The sequence below is a fragment of the Salarias fasciatus genome, chromosome 13 (genome assembly GCF_902148845.1).
Source record: "Salarias fasciatus chromosome 13, fSalaFa1.1, whole genome shotgun sequence".
Taxonomy (NCBI): Eukaryota; Metazoa; Chordata; class Actinopteri; order Blenniiformes; family Blenniidae; genus Salarias; species Salarias fasciatus.
This window is the reverse complement of record NC_043757.1, coordinates 28,275,445-28,291,174: the sequence shown is the minus strand read 5'-3', so window position 1 is coordinate 28,291,174 and position 15,730 is coordinate 28,275,445. Positions and strand designations below refer to the sequence as shown.

Genomic DNA, 15,730 nt, shown 5'->3' with positions numbered 1-15,730 from the left:
TTCTTTATTTCCTCAACCTCCTGTCCAGAGCCTCTTTTTCAAAAGAAACTGTACCATCTCTGGTAATGCTGAACGCAAAGACGATGCCCACTGTTGATTTATTTACATTGAGTGACCACAAAAAAATGGTGATTCGTCCCACAATGGACTGCAGCTATCGCAAGCATTATGTCACCTGACGAAGACATATTGATCCATGTTTTAGGAGCAACTTTCTTTTATACACTCTTGCTTCTGTGAAGAATACAAACCGGATCAGACTATGTTTATCGACATTTAAAAGACAAGATGACGATAAGACAAGCTGACTGTTTCAGACTCATTCCCCAGATCTATGCCTCGTCTTATCCTCATTCAGACCAATACAGTATTCAATTTTTTCATGTGTCCAGACCCGACCACCGCCAAAAGAAAACTATTAAATCATGGTTTCATAGTTTTCTAAACTCCTTCTCAGAATTTGTTTTTTTTGTTTGTTTTTTTTTTAAACTTGGTTAGAAAAATTTGAATCTTTTTCTGGACTGAAGCAGCTCTCAGCAGGAATGGTTAGACCGTAACTGACAACTGCTGAAAGTCTTCATATTCTAACTACTTAAATCATCTCATGTTTCAATCGTCTAGACGTGGCTTGATGAGAGACAGTCTTTCTTCTAGTAGGACCACATGAACATTTCCTTGTTTCCTGTTGTTCAGTCTTCTGACTGTTTATTTCGTGCCAGTGGATATGACGTCTGTCTGCCTCTGGCATCTCGATGGGCACCAAGCCAAGCAGTGTGACCTTCATACCTGCTGCACTCCCACAAGTTCACTGTCCTCACTCTTCAAAACAGGTCGAACATGGGACCAGGAGCAGGTTTGACAAGGTCACGCCCAGCATCGCTCAGATGGACGGGTTACTCATGATAGAGAAAGAAGGGCTTGGCTTGCCTCCATGTGATGAATACTCAGTCTGAGGCCATTCATGCACAGTTCCAAACGCTTTCTTCTACCATCAAGCAGGAACCACAAACTAAATAATCAGTTAGAACAAGAACTAACAGATCTTTGGAAAGTGCACGGACTCAAAGTACAAAGACCAACAGAACAACAGGTAAGACTTTAAAGATTTATTTAGGAGATTTGTGTTCTGCTTTAAAATGAAGACCTGTTAGAGACCGGATGAAGAAGAGTATCTGTCGTGACTGTGGTTGGACGCTGTGCTGTTTTCATTTGTGCTTTTGCCTGAAGCTTCCCCACATTTTATCACTGTTGCAGGAAAGAACCTCAAACTTAGTGATGTTAGTAGCGATATTTATCATTTATCACAGTGCAAAGTGAAACAGAAGAGGAATCAGTACTTCAGTCACCTGAAACAGCTTCAGCTCTTCCTGCTATTTTATTAAAATATGTTTCATTCAGAGTAGAATATAAACATCATGTCTGATCATGGATTTAAAATATGTTGTCATTGAATTATTTTGAGTTGGATGACAGCGACATGTCCAACAAAAGGCTGGGACAGGACAATGTTTGGTGTAATAGCTCTTTGTCTGTGAACGTCCAGGAAGTGAGGTAAGACTATCTGGGAGGAATGTGGTCTTGCTCCTGTCTAATGGAGGATTTTCTCTCCTCACCTGTCCTGTGGCTGTTTGTACAGGCAGAAAGCAGCTCTCTGTTATCCACACTGACGTGAAGCTCCTGTTCCTGAGGCTGCTGAGGACAACTCCTGTCTGTTTTCCCGGTGAAGCCAACAATGGATGGAGTGGTGAAGCAGGGCCGGACGGTAGGTCCAAGCCACCTGGAATCTATGAAGTCGACACATTAAAACAGGGGTTACAACCTCTGAGCAGCAGACTGGCAGCTGTCCATGGACCCTCTGTTACCGGCCGCACAGAAAGAATAAACAGATTTATTTTGAAAGTGTACATGTGCACATCCCTTAGTCTTATATTGAGTTTTATTTTGAAAGTGCACATTTAGAGTGCTCATTTAGTTTTTTTTTTTTGAAAGTCGCTTAATTTCCATCAGTTGGGATGTCGTCTAGGGGTAAGTTCTCTCTTCCCGCTACACGACATCCCCGGACCCCTCTCTCTCCCCCCTCTCTCATTCACACATGGGTGTGGTGGAGGGGACCGTCTAATTGGCCTCAATCACTGCACCCTTCAGTGGCTCGCCTCTCAGTCTTAACTGCACTTTCGTCATCTGTCGTGACGGGGGGGGTAGGGTGGAGGGAAGGGGTGTTGGGGCGGGGGGATGGGGGGGGGGGAGAGGGGGGATACCCTGGACCTCGGGGTACATGGCTCAGGCGCGGGGGGGTACTGGCCTGGGGTGGGTAGCCGTCCATGTGGGCCGGTTCTCCTGGGTATGGTCATGGCCCTCCGCCTGAGTGGGGGGGTTGGCTTTTGGGTTCTTGGGCTCTGTGCTCTGCCCACCGCAGGTGTACCACCTTTCAAAGGCTGCAGCAGACGGCGGCGCCCACACACACCGCCATACCAAACACTATTGCCGCGTGCTCATAGTAGCCAGGAGGACAGTAGCCTCTGGCTGCAGTAAGGAGGAGCTACAACACTGCCGTCTGCTGATTGGTCAACGGTGGTCACTCTCAACAAACCTGCCATGTTTTGCACACACTGGTTGTTCGGTTAACTTGGTGTTCATCAAATTGTATCAAAGCTCATTTTGAGTTTCTGAGAACATCCATGCAGCAGACCAGAAACACCCAGTGCAGCTAACAAATCCCTCTGCAGTCCCTCGGTAAACATGTTGTTGATAATCAAGTCAATAAAATATCTAATTTCTCAGTAAGAAATTGTCAAATGTGTGATCTAGTCAATGTTATATTTAATCTGTGAAAATCTGCACGTTACCTGATGAAAAATGTAATCAGTAACATACCCTGCCACGAAATTAAAATAACACAGCGGCTGACTGTCAGCTGCATTTGGATTACATTAACACCAAACATATAAATCCAGATAAGAGAGTTAAAGAGATCGGTCACTTAGTCAGTGTATTTCTGTTAAGAAGCTTTTAACTTGAAGGGACATCAAGAAAATCCAAAGTATTCCTAAATCAGATGTCACTACTTTGAATTTAGACAACTGAAAAAAAATCAAAAAACATTAGATTCCTAAAGAGGTTTTGAATAAAGATTGGTTAACCAAGGCAAAGCACTGAACCTCATCAATAGAAAATTCAAATGTCTGTTATCTGTTATTACTGTAGGGCAGTCAGCTTTTGTCAGTTCAAGTTCAGAGTCTCAGGTTCTGGTCCAGATTCAAAGCCTCTGGTCCTAGTCCATGCTCAGGCCCTGCTGTCCTGGTCCATGTTCAAAGTTTGTGGTCCAGGTCTTTGCTCAGAGTCTCTGGTTTTGGTCTATGTTCAGAGTCTTTTGTCCTGGTCTCTGTTCAGGGTCTCTGGTTCTGGTCCATGTTCGGCTGCACTGCGCTGCTGACTCTTCTCCAGGTGACCAGTGTCTCCACCAGTCAGGAGCAGGTAAACTCCACAAAACACACAGCACAGGTTCAGCAGTCAATGAAGGAATTAACTATCAGTAATGATATAGTCATTATAGAGGAGGTGGGCTGGGTGGAATGTGGAGGGAGGGAGTGGGGGGGGCTTGTGATACTCTGGCTCTGATACGGGGCTGGGACACCTGGGCGAGCGGGGTGGTGGGGGGGGGGACCAGCTGTCTGGACCCTGAGGACCTCTCTGGTCTGCTTCTGGTCTTCTCAGAGTTTAGAGGTCATGATCAGGCTGATCTTTAATCACTCTTCATGTACTGCATGTGGATTCAGTCACCTGTCTTGTACGCTGTTAGATTACTGGCTATCTGGATTAGGGCTCTCCTGATGCCATAGTTTGTAATTTGATACCTGTATCCTCAGCTTGTCTTTCTGAATAGTTACCATTATACTTACTAAAAGTCTGTAAGACATTTTCTGTTCTATCGTGAGGTGGTTCATGAAGGACTGAGCTGAACGATTTGATCTCGGCTTCTCTGTTTTCCTTGAATAGATTCCCGAAGAGGTCTCTTATCAGACCCTGAAGGTCACCGTACTGAGAGCACGCCTGCACACCTCTGCAGATTACTGTAAGAACACATTTATGTTTTTAAGATATTTCAGATGAGCACTTGATTTTTAAACGAACTGTAATCATCATTCGGATGGAGGGAGTTTCATGTCTTTGAGCTGATGTTTCATCTTCATTTGACCTTCATTCATGTAAACTCATTCAGACACAAGTCTGCATTTTAAAGTTGAAGTGTTGAAGTCTGAGCCATTTGATTACATTTATTCCTGTCTTTAAAACTGTGACTGTTATGGTGAGGGCTGACAAGGAGGTGGAGGTGAGTGAGCAAAGACTTTTTCTTTGGGTTGCTGCTGCTGGATGCCAGTAGAGTGCAAGATGAAGACCCTTCAGCTTGCAGTCCTCAGTCACTCATTTTGTCAACCAGTAGCCAATCCCAGCAGCCGGCAAGGGCAGGATACACCCTGGACAGTACTCCTGTCCATCGCATAGTGACAGGCAAACACACAACCACAGAGTTACCGGCTCTTTCCACCTCTGCAACCTTCTATGAAAACAGTCACCAAAGTAACAGAGTCTAATTTTTCTGGCTGAGTTTGAAACCAAGGCGTTATCTTCATGTGTCACTTGCTCTCACCGGCTTTCTGTTTCTGTGTTCCAGTTTCAGAATCAGACTGCTACGTCACTTTCTTCTTCCCAACGAAGACGGACAGGAAGTACCGCACCAGAACTGTGTCAAACACAAACCAGCCGAAGTGGAATGAAACCTTTACCCTCCTGGTCCCCGTCCTGCTCAAAGTAGGACATCTTGTTACTTGCTGGTCGAATTTCAGAACATTAGGTGTCACTGGACTGACTAAAAGATGAAGGGTGATTACAAGTGGATATGTTCACTACTTCTTCTGGCTGTGGTCAGGACATTTCACAGCCAGAAGAGAGAGAAAGCCATTTTCTCTCTTCTACGTTTGTTTTATTTCATACATGGAAAGTGGTATCATTTCCCAAAAGAATACATTTGAGCAGAGAAATAAGGTTGTTAATATATAAAATAGTTTCAGTCCAAGCACTGACCCCTGAGGTACACCACATGTTGTCTGTCATGATTCAGATTTTACATTATCTATCTGTAAGTAACATTTTCTAGTGTTTCAGTCACTGGAAATCTTGTTTATTAACAGGAAATAATGTGTTTTTGCTTGTTCCTTTTACATCTTATATCTCCTGTAAATTCTGATTAGAGTTTCTACCTGAGTCCATATTTCCCGGTTCCCCTGAGAAGAACCATCAGCCTCTGTACCGGGGCCTGCTGTTACACCCTTGCCTAACAGGCTTCCATTACGCCTTTCGCCGCATCCTCTGATCTGACGCACCCAAGGGAATTTGTCAGGAGGGCCACATGCTGTTGCTGGTGGCCGCCTTTTCTACCCAGCTCGGGCATGCTTTCACATGCTGCGCAGAGTTGGACACCAGAACTTATGGTTGTTCCTGGGTCACCCAGGGGTCACAAGTGATGTTGTTGGTATACATACTGGAACTGCGTGCGAGCAAAGGGAACATTCCAGGGCTTTCAGCACCACCCTCTGGTGGTCATCCGGGATTCATAGAACCGCTGTTACATTCATAACTCTTGTCCTTGTGTGTTTTACTGAGGAATCATATGATGGGAGCTGGCTTTGCCTTTCTGCCTTTGTTTTGCAGGATGTGATGTGATCAAACACTGTCTCCTGTTTTCCCAGAATGTTCTGGAGATCCAGCTCCATGATGAGGATCTCATCACATCTGACGACCTCATTTCAACAGTCCTGTTTGACCTGGGAAACCTGCGAGTTGGGGAAATGGAGACCAAGGTGTTTGAGTTGAACTCTGAGGTAAAACACTGTTAACAGACTGAAAGTCCTCCGAAATATTCCTCTTGATCATCCAGCAGTGTGAGAAATAATCTGTCAGTGAAACCAAAGAAAATCGGTAACACTTTATTTGAATGGGGGTTCATAACGCTGACATAACACTGTCATAATCATGACATGACACCCGTCATGAATATTTATAAATGCTTATGACAGTTGTCATTAAGTGTCATCCGGTAGATTATGTCACTTCTGATGCAAGTTGACATTGTTGGAGATGTCTTTGTTATGACAACAAGACAACAGAACCTGTCAGAAACATGACACAGTAGACTTACTGCCAAACTTTAAAAAACTACTTAGTTTTATATCTTAACATGACATTAAACTGCTATATACTGTATTGGCCCAAATATAAGACGGTACTTTTTTCCAGAAACTGTATTCTCCAAAATGGGTTCGTACTATTATCAAGGACTAGATTGTCGTTACACATCCGCGCCGCTAGATGGAGCCAAAGTACTGGTGACCAGAAAGCGAATGAAGCATCACAGTCTGTGGTCACAGTGATCTGATGAAAAATGGAGGAACGTGACCATCTGGAACGTAGGAGCTGGAACTCTCAACAAGTGAGCAAACAATGAAGGTGAAGTTTTGATGCCACCTTTAAACTGATGGTAATTATCGCAGAGTCAACAAACTACTGCCAAGCCGCCAAGATATATTAGACTGAATTATTAATGTTCATGAAGTTGAATAGAACTTGAATTTGATGGTTATAAAGTTATTTACATCATTAATGCAGTTAGTGAACCTTTGAGGTTCTTATTTGTTGCTGATTCACTGAGTCTCAGCCTCAGATCTGAAAGTAAATTAAGACAAAAACATTAATAAGATCTGGGTTGTATCAAATGTTTAGTATGTGACTTTTCCACATGCACTGCAGGATAAAATGTTATTCTGGATTATAAAAACAGGTCAGAGGTAATGCTGCACAATTCTCACGTAAAACTTGCATATCTTCAACTAAAACTTTTCCAGAGTGTTTCCACAGCATGTGGCCACCAATGTGCCCTCCTTAATGCAAAATATTGTTTTTCTTTCCACTCAAACTGTGCATCCAAAAGTATTATGGTTTGTGGTGTTTTCAATGCGATGACAGTACTGAAATCTTTATGTTCAGCATTTTAAAATACCGTTTACACAGTCCTATCAGAATACTGCTTGTAGTTTAAGGAGCAATGTTTAATTTCAGGGACTTGCTTATCTTATTCTATTGATTTCCAAGAGATTACTAAATGTTTTTTGGGTTTTTTTTTCAATCAGCCAGCTAAAATATCTATTAGATGTTTAAAGCATCTGTGAGGAACTTTAATTTTTCCTTGACGTGGACATGAGCACCACCACACCAAATCTTGGTCTAAATATAGTCGATGTATAAAAATACACAGCCCACCTTTCATTTGTGGGCAAATTTGCTCTCGTCGATAACCACAAATCGATGACGGCCACCAATCCTCATTCCTCTTTTCCTCAGTCGCTTGAGGTCAGTAATGCACGCCTTCAAATAAAGAAATAAAACATCAGCAAGTTCAGTTGTGATAAGGCCTTACTGTTGAATCTGATGAATATGTGAAGCACAACTTGAGGAAAAAAGTTAAACTGCATGTGTCACTGAGATTACTAGATAACTGTATAGCAGTGTTGAATCCAATTGTCTACAGTGGTAACTTATCAAGCATCTATTTTTTTTACCGGAATCAATTAATTATTAGTTAAAGACTGGTATGTAATGCGTCAACCTTTCTGAGGACATCTGTCTTTCCCGTCAATGTCCAGCTTGCTGCTATCCCCTCGGCGATCATGGCAAGTTGCTTCAACTGCAAACCTTGTGCAAATCTGAAGAAAGGAGAAAAATAATTACGAAACGTAACTGACATGGCCTGCACAATATCCTGTAACTGAATTGGGCTGACAAGAAACTGGAAGTAGACTGTACTGTGTAAAACAAGATTACATGTATGTGTGCAGTCCAAATTCTACATTCTGTTTTTGTGCGTGTTCTGAAGCTTGAAGAACCAGACGACGACTTCTGACTGAGGCAAGCGTGAGTGAGTGTCATGCCTTTTGTACTGTATGTATTTATTACTTAAAGGTATATTTTATAGGATATATAGAGTCACTGGCCTCTTCATTAGGGACACATGTGTAATCTAATGCAATCCAATCCAATAGTAAGGTGGAGTTCGATGACATAAATACCTCTAGTATTAACATTTTAGAGGTACTAGTGGAACAGAATTCAGACATCAACTACACATCTAAAAATCACATTGCTTAATATATTATTTAAGAAAAAAAGCCTATAGCAACAACTCCTCCTCACATTTAATTTCTTTGGTAAATGAATAATACTGTACCTGTGCATGAAGTCAAGCCATGTTTTCAAAGGGACGTGAGACTTGCTGAATATTGAGCCACTGCGTACAGATTGTGGGAAGTTTTTATGAAGCTTACAGACCCTGAGGAAAAAAGAAAGGGAGAGCCTGAGAAGTGGACTACCACAAATGAAAATATGAAATAATATTCCATGTGATGGGATAACTATAGCATACTGTAGTGGTTTCCAAAAGTTTCTAAATGTTAATGTTAATAAAGTTAATCCTAATTTCAGCCCTCTGGCTGGTTATGTAATAAGACATGATCCACTTGTAACATTCAACCCAAATGTTACTACCGGCTGGTATGCTGACTGTCTTGATGGTTAATAATTGTTCTTAAATAAGAAACTGAAGCTAACCACAATGCTAATATGGCTCAATCAGAAAGTTAGAGTGAGCTTCTGCTTACCACCGCTGACCATCCTTGACACGGCACGTCATCAGATGCATCCTCCTCCTGCATTTTGCACATTTCATAGTCCTCTTCAATACGCCATGTTTCTGCATCCATCTAATGATTCTTGGCAGTAAGCCGACTGTGTCATGTTTCTGACAGGTTCTGTCGTCTTGGTTTATGACAAGTTGTCATAACAAAGACATCTCCAACAACGTCAACTTGCATCAAAAGTGACATAATCTACCGGGTGACACTTAATGACAACTGTCATAAGCATTTATAAATATTCATGACGGGTGTCATGTCATGATTATGACAGTGTTATGTCAGTGTTATGAACCCCCATTCAAATAAAGTGTTACCAAAAAATCTCCTGAAGACTGTGCAACAGAAGGTTCAGGCCTGAGATTTATTATCAGAAATCGTTGAAGTTAAAAACCCACACAGCACACACCTGCCCTGTGCCTCACCGGCATCGTGCCAGTGGTGGGGATGGGGGGACGGGGGCAGCGAGACAGCGCCTTGTGGGACAGAGAGGTGGACAGAGACGGGTCCAAGTACAAAACCAAGATCAGCCCTTTGTTGGCATCCAGCTGGGGGAGGGGCTTTGAGACGCCAGAGAGACAGCTGGTGACCCTGAATGCCTGGCTCAAGGGCGTGGAAACCTGGCTCCACTACCTGGACTTCCATCTCACCTCCGTTGACCCCCTCCCCCCCCCCCCCCCCCCCCCCCCCGTGACATCAAAGTGGCATCCACAGGGTGAGACTATCCTGTGCAGCATGGAACTTGAAAAAAGAAAACCCTAACACTCTGGAAACTTGTCGGGGAGGTTTTGGTGGTGTGTGTGACTGTCAGCCAAATCAGCTCTAACCGGGCTGCTTCATCAGTGCCGAGAACAGACCAGGTTCCATCTGGTCAGTTTTCAGCACACCTCCTGCACACTGCTTGGGTCAACCTGACTCTGCCCATGAACTTAAAAATTGGCTTCCAGCTGGATTAAACTCAGACCAAGTCATTATTTGGCGTTTTTCACCAGATAATTATTGATGTAAGACTGTCAAATTGAGAACACCAGAAACTGTGATGAATTTTCCCTTTTTCTTTCTCTTTCAGACAGATGAAGAACTTGTGATGGAGTTTGAGCTCATCCAGAGGTTCGGATCACACAGGATTCTGTGCATATGTTCATAAACCTGAACATATTGTCCAACATACCATCTGAATAAATTCTGTTTTCTTATTTGTTCGCAGTGACGAAACCCCTCAGGAGAATGCCGGCAACAGCATCATAGAAAATGATGAATTGCCTGAGGTAAATCTGGTTTTCAGAGTGCCATGAGGGAGATGTTTCACTGTGGGATACACCACGGTACCCTGTCTTGACCCTGCATAGAGGCCTGCAGGGTCTACCATAGGAGATCAGATCCTAGGGCCATAGAGGCCTGCAGGGTCTACCATAGGAGATCAGATCCTAGGGCCATAGAGGCCTGCAGGGTCTACCATAGGAGATCAGATCCTCGGGCCATAGAGGCCTGCAGGGTCTACCATAGGAGATCAGATCTGAGGGCCATAGAGGCCTGCAGGGTCTACCATAGGAGACCAGATCCTAGGGCCATAGAGGCCTGCAGGGTCTACCATAGGAGACCAGATCAGTGCAGGCTGTGCACTGATGCCCCAGACACAGTCCAGCATACCACTTGAAAAAGTGGTTAAAAGATAGTCAGGTCTGTGATCACTAGGTGTTTTTCAAGTTGTAAACATGTAAAAAGAAGTTGTTGTAAATATTTAATCATTCTGTAACTGTGACTTGCTGTTGGGTTGATCTTAATTCTGTCGGTGTCTCTTGCTGTTGTGCTGTATATCAATTGTATTTTCAGTGTGGACTTCTGTGCACTGTGCAAACCTGCTTCACTTTGCCTCTGCTCAGGGACTACAGATGAAAATTAGCTTCGAGCTATATCTGGCCTGTGCAATACATTTATTGTGCAATGTCCCTGTGAAATAAATAAATAAATAAAAATAAGTAGCAGGTTGTCAGATGCAAGCAGCATCAGCAATCACGGAGAGACAAAACTAAATGGCAGGTAAAGTGGACAGCAAAACCTTTAAGGACTCCAAGTACCGACATTCTGGTGGAGGACCTTAAACCCTCTGGGCTCTGGTGGAGGATCTCAAACCTCCAGGTCTCTTGTGAAAGATCTCAGACCCACAGACGTCGGACTGCGGACTCTGGTCATGTGTCGGTTTGAGGTTTTTATGTATGCCTGATCAAGTATTTCACTGTTTCCGATGAAGGATCAAGAACATTTCAGCATCATTATCATGATCAGTGTGCCGTTAAACCCAGATCCAGAGAGACCAGAACCAGGCTTGATGTTTGCTCAAGTTAATTGAGTGCAGGAGAGATCCAAAGGAGCTGCAGCTTGGCAGCAGCATCGCAGGTAGCTTGAGGCGAGGCAAGGTCCAGACGAAGTCCAGGCAGGGCTTGAAAAAATCTCTCACTGAGTATGAAAGAGCAGGAAAGCCCTTCTGCAGCACAGGAGTCTGGAAGAGATAACGATCCGGCACAGCAGGTGGCAGGGAGAGGTTTAAACAGGCAGGCAGAGTGGCAGTCCCCAGGTGAATGCAATCAGCAATCAGCTGGACCCAGGGAGGCTGGGACTGCCTGCCTGAACAGAATCCTGACAGTAATCATGTGAGAAGTGACGACATGCTTATGACTTTTATAATATAGTCGCCTGTTTTGTTTTGACGTTAAGATGACTTTAATCAGTGATTGAAGGAATGAACTGAACAATGTGATCTCGGCTTTTCTGTTTTCCTTGAACAGATTCACGAGACAGTCTCTTTTCGGACCCTGAAGGTCACCGTACTGAGAGCACGCCTGCACACCTCTGCAGATTTCTGTAAGAACACATTTATTTTTTGAAGATATTTCTGATGAAGACTTGATTTTTAAATGAACTGTAATCATCATTTGGATGGAGGGAGTTTTATGTATTTGAGCTGATGTTTAGCCTTCATCCAGGTAAACTCATTCAGACACAAGTTGGCATTTTAAAGTTGAAGTGTTGAAGCCTGCCCAGCCATTTGATTACTTTCAGTCTTGTCTTTGAAACTGTGATTGTTACGGTTGTGTGAGTGCTGGACCCAAGAGCTGACAAGGAGCTGGAGGTGAGTGAGCAACAACTTTTTATTTGGGTTGCTGCTGCTTGGATGCCATGAGATTGTAAGGAAGATCATAGGCTGGGGCTGCTGTCGGACCCATCGCATAAAACGAGAGTGCAGTTGACTTGGAAATCCACGGAGCGCACGGGATCCGTGCACAGAGAAGTCACATGGATCAGAAGACATGGACTACTTGAGCTGAGCCTAAACAAGAATTGGATCCTGGCAGAGCAGAATACCACGTAGGCAACGGGACAATCCGGCCAGGAGTGGAGAAAGGTCCAGAGAATTGATGGAGGAGATGATGATGATGATGATGATTCACTGGTGTGCAGCTCTGCTGGGTGCCGGACAAGATGACTCCGCCCAACAGTCACAGAGGGGAAGGGGAACCAGGAGAGGCTGACACCACAACACACACACCAGCAAACTGTGGCAGAGATGTGTCGACATATTTCATGAGAAATTTACCTCCAGCTTCACTGTGTGTGACGTATCTTCCGGATGTGCCGCTGTCCGAGGGAGCATTCAAGACACATATTGTTTCTACTACCAAACATGTGCCAGCACATGCATGCCAGAGCACCTCGGGAAGAGGTCTGAGTGAAGACGCACCAATACGCCTGTGGCCACTTCTCTTCAGGGCTGGACATTTACGTTCGGATCATCAGACTGGCATTTTAATGCAAGGTGACAACAGGGCCAGAGACCCTTCACCTTGCAGTCCTCATTCACTCATTTTGTCAACCAGTAGCCAATCCCAGCTACCAGCAAGGACAGGATACACCCTGGACAGTACTCCTGTCCATCGCATAGTGACAGGCAAACACACAACCACACACTCACACTCACACTCACACTCACACTGAGGGCTAATTTAGAGTCACCAGTCAACATCACATGGGAGGAAGTCGGCGCACACACACACACACACGCACACATGCACGCACGCTCACACGCACGCACACACACACACACACACACACACACACGCACACGGCCTCAGCTGGTATTTGCACTTGAGTACATGTTTTCAGTTCTCTTTCCACCTCTGCAACCTTCTATGAAAACAGTCACCAAAGTAACAGAGCCTAATTTTTCTGGCTGAGTTTGAAACCAAGGCGTTATCTTCATGTGTCACTTGCTCTCACCGGCTTTCTGTTTCTGTGTTCCAGTTTCAGAATCCGACTGCTACGTCACTTTCTTCTTTCCAGTGGAGTCGGCCAGGAAGTACCGCACCAGAACTGTGTCAAACACAAACCAGCCGGAGTGGAAGGAAACCTTCACCCTCCGGGTCCCCGTCCTGCTCAAAGTAGGACATCTTGTTCCCTGCTGGTCGAACTTCTAGAACATTAGGTGTGACTGGACTGACTAAAAGATGAAGGGTGATTACAGGTGGATATGTTCACTACTTTTTCTGGTTGTGGTCAGGACATTTTTTCGCTTTGAGAGAAAGAATGAACTCTTCATTTTTCCAGAAAAAACAATCCCTCCTTCACTTTCTGAACAGTCATGCAAAAACAAAATCTATTCACAGCCAGAAGAGAGAGAAAACCATTTTCTCTCTTCTCTGTTTGTTTCATTTCATGCATTGACAAAGTAAGAAACATTTATTACACGGAAAGAAGACTCTAAACTTCAAGGAGACAACAAGCAAGAACAAGAGTAAGATTATGGCCCAATCCCATTTCTCTTGTAGCCCTCCCCCTCAGCCCTACCCCTTTGAAACGGAGTGCTAAGGGGTAGGGCCGAAAGTAAACCCTTCCGAATTGGAACACCCCTTTGAAAATCACGTACGTCATCAGTAGTCGCCGCTGCCGATGACGTAGGCAGATGCGACAATTGTTTGCTGAAGAAGAATGTTTTTCTTACAGTTTAAAACTTTATTAATTGACAAAATACTGACATTTATGAACTTCTTCATTGCGGACACCGCCATCTTACCGATCTTGGAAGGCTTTCTGGGAAATCTGTCATCCAGTGGCGGCCAGTGGAGAGGGGCGCTTGTTTTGTCCACCTACACCGTGACTGGCGGGCGGGGTTAGTTCACTTCCGCATTGGCGGAAGCACTTGTTTCCCACCCGAGCATTCCAGGCGGGCGGTGTTGAAGAAACCAGTTTACTGAAAATAATCATCTATCGGTTGTGTTTGGAATGCGCCTGGAATGTGCGGGTGTGGAAACGAGCGCTCCCGCCATTGCGGAAGTAAACTAACCCTGCTCGCTACTGGGATTCTGAGATTCTGGGATACTGAATGGGATTCAGCGTATGAAATCGGCCTCTTCATATGAAACAATCAGTTTATAATGAACATTAAAAATAAATGAGCTTAAAGTCTCAGAGGTCTGCACAGCCACCTCACTCATATCAGTTTTCTGTCATGACAACACGATGAAACTCCTTCTTCATTTCCTTATCATTTAGTAATTTCCTGGTTTAAATTCCTTTTTTACATGTGTGTGTTGTAGCTTCTTTCAGCCCGAGCCTGATTGCAACTTTCCGTTAATTTGGTCCTAAATCTTGATATTTCGAAGATCTCTGTTCCTTTATACCCTGTTATACTTATTTTCTCTTGTGCTGGATTTCAACTGTTAAAGATTCACACATCTGGTTTTCATCCGGCATTCATAGAACCATAGTTACATTCGTAATTTTCATTCCTGTGTGTTCTACTGAGATGGCTTTGCCTTTCTGCCTTTCTTGGTTTTGCAGGATGTAATGTGACCAAACACTGTCTCCTGTTTTCCCAGAATGTTCTGGAGATCCAGGTCCATGATGAGGATCCCGTCACATCTGACGACCACATTTCAACAGTCCTGTTTGACCTGGGAGACCTGCGTGTTGGGGAAAAGGAGACCAAGGTGTTTGAGTTGAACTCTGAGGTAAAACACTGTTAACAAACTGAAAGTCCTCCGAAATATTCCTCTTGATCATCCAGCAGTGTGAGAAATAAACTGTCAGTGAAACCAAAAAACTGTCCTGAAGACTGACAAACACAAGGTTCAGGCCTGAGACATATCAGAAATAATTTAGCTTAAAAACCTGTTTGAATGTTGCACAATTAAATTGTATAATGTGAGTTAAAATACCATTTCTTCAGTGTATGAACACTTTAAATGGTGATGAGCAAAACTGAGCTGAATGCAAAAACAGACGTCCAAAAAGCAATTCAGGATTCAATGGAACTTGAAAAAGAAATAATCTTTACTTTGACAGCGCCTTGTGGGACAGAGAGGTGGGCAGAGATGGGTCCAAGTACAAAACCAGGATCAACCCTTTCTCGACATCCAGCTGGGGGAGGGGCTTTGAGATGCCAGAGAGACAGCGAGTGACCCTGAATGCCTGGCTCGAAGGCATGGAAACTCGGCTCCACGACCTGGACTTCCATCTCTCCCCTGTTGGTCCAGTTTACATGGGTGTTTTTTCAATCCGATTGTAAACAATCGTATTAATCTAATGGGTTTGCACTGCAGTGCGTTTGTTGTACCCTTTCAAAATGGCGGATCAATACTAAATGGCTCCGCCCCTTTTTTTGTGACATCACGCTCCAAAGCTCAATATGAGACATGGAGCGGATTGTCGATCGGCGTACACCACCTTGTACAAATCACTCTGAAACGCAATCCGCTCTGAGTGAAGCGGATCCACTCTGGCGTTTACATGACGCATTTACACTCCGCTCCGCCCTGCAAACCGATTATACATGCATGTAAGCTTGGCTATTGACTACAGCCTCGTTAGGCTGGATGCAGCTGAACACCTGCAGGGTCCCCCCCCCCCACCGCCGAGCCATCGCAGGTGGCCGTTGAGACCCCAGTGTGTGAGGAGGAAGAGGAAGGAGATTCGTTTAAAGAGAATCCATTTGT

At 44.2% G+C, this 15,730-nt stretch overlaps 1 protein-coding gene across 4 annotated transcripts in view; it reads left to right on the top strand.

Moving 5' to 3' along the window:
• Positions 1 to 933: 933 nt before the first annotated feature.
• LOC115399724 (cytosolic phospholipase A2 zeta-like) overlaps positions 934 to 15,730 on the top strand; it is a 37,248-nt gene continuing 22,451 nt past the window's right edge. For 2 of the 4 annotated variants that reach the window (XM_030107266.1, XM_030107263.1), the window contains exons 1-11: positions 934 to 1,090; positions 1,637 to 1,762; positions 3,391 to 3,474; positions 3,997 to 4,072; positions 4,673 to 4,809; positions 5,748 to 5,879; positions 9,811 to 9,851; positions 9,949 to 10,009; positions 11,528 to 11,603; positions 13,041 to 13,177; positions 14,615 to 14,746. In XM_030107266.1, the coding sequence (XP_029963126.1) occupies positions 1,733 to 1,762; positions 3,391 to 3,474; positions 3,997 to 4,072; positions 4,673 to 4,809; positions 5,748 to 5,879; positions 9,811 to 9,851; positions 9,949 to 10,009; positions 11,528 to 11,603; positions 13,041 to 13,177; positions 14,615 to 14,746 (906 nt within the window). In that variant the 5' untranslated portion in view covers positions 934 to 1,090; positions 1,637 to 1,732. The remainder of the gene's footprint in view (positions 1,091 to 1,636; positions 1,763 to 3,390; positions 3,475 to 3,996; positions 4,073 to 4,672; positions 4,810 to 5,747; positions 5,880 to 9,810; positions 9,852 to 9,948; positions 10,010 to 11,527; positions 11,604 to 13,040; positions 13,178 to 14,614; positions 14,747 to 15,730) is intronic. The other 2 variants (XM_030107264.1, XM_030107267.1) reach the window with 2 other exon arrangements.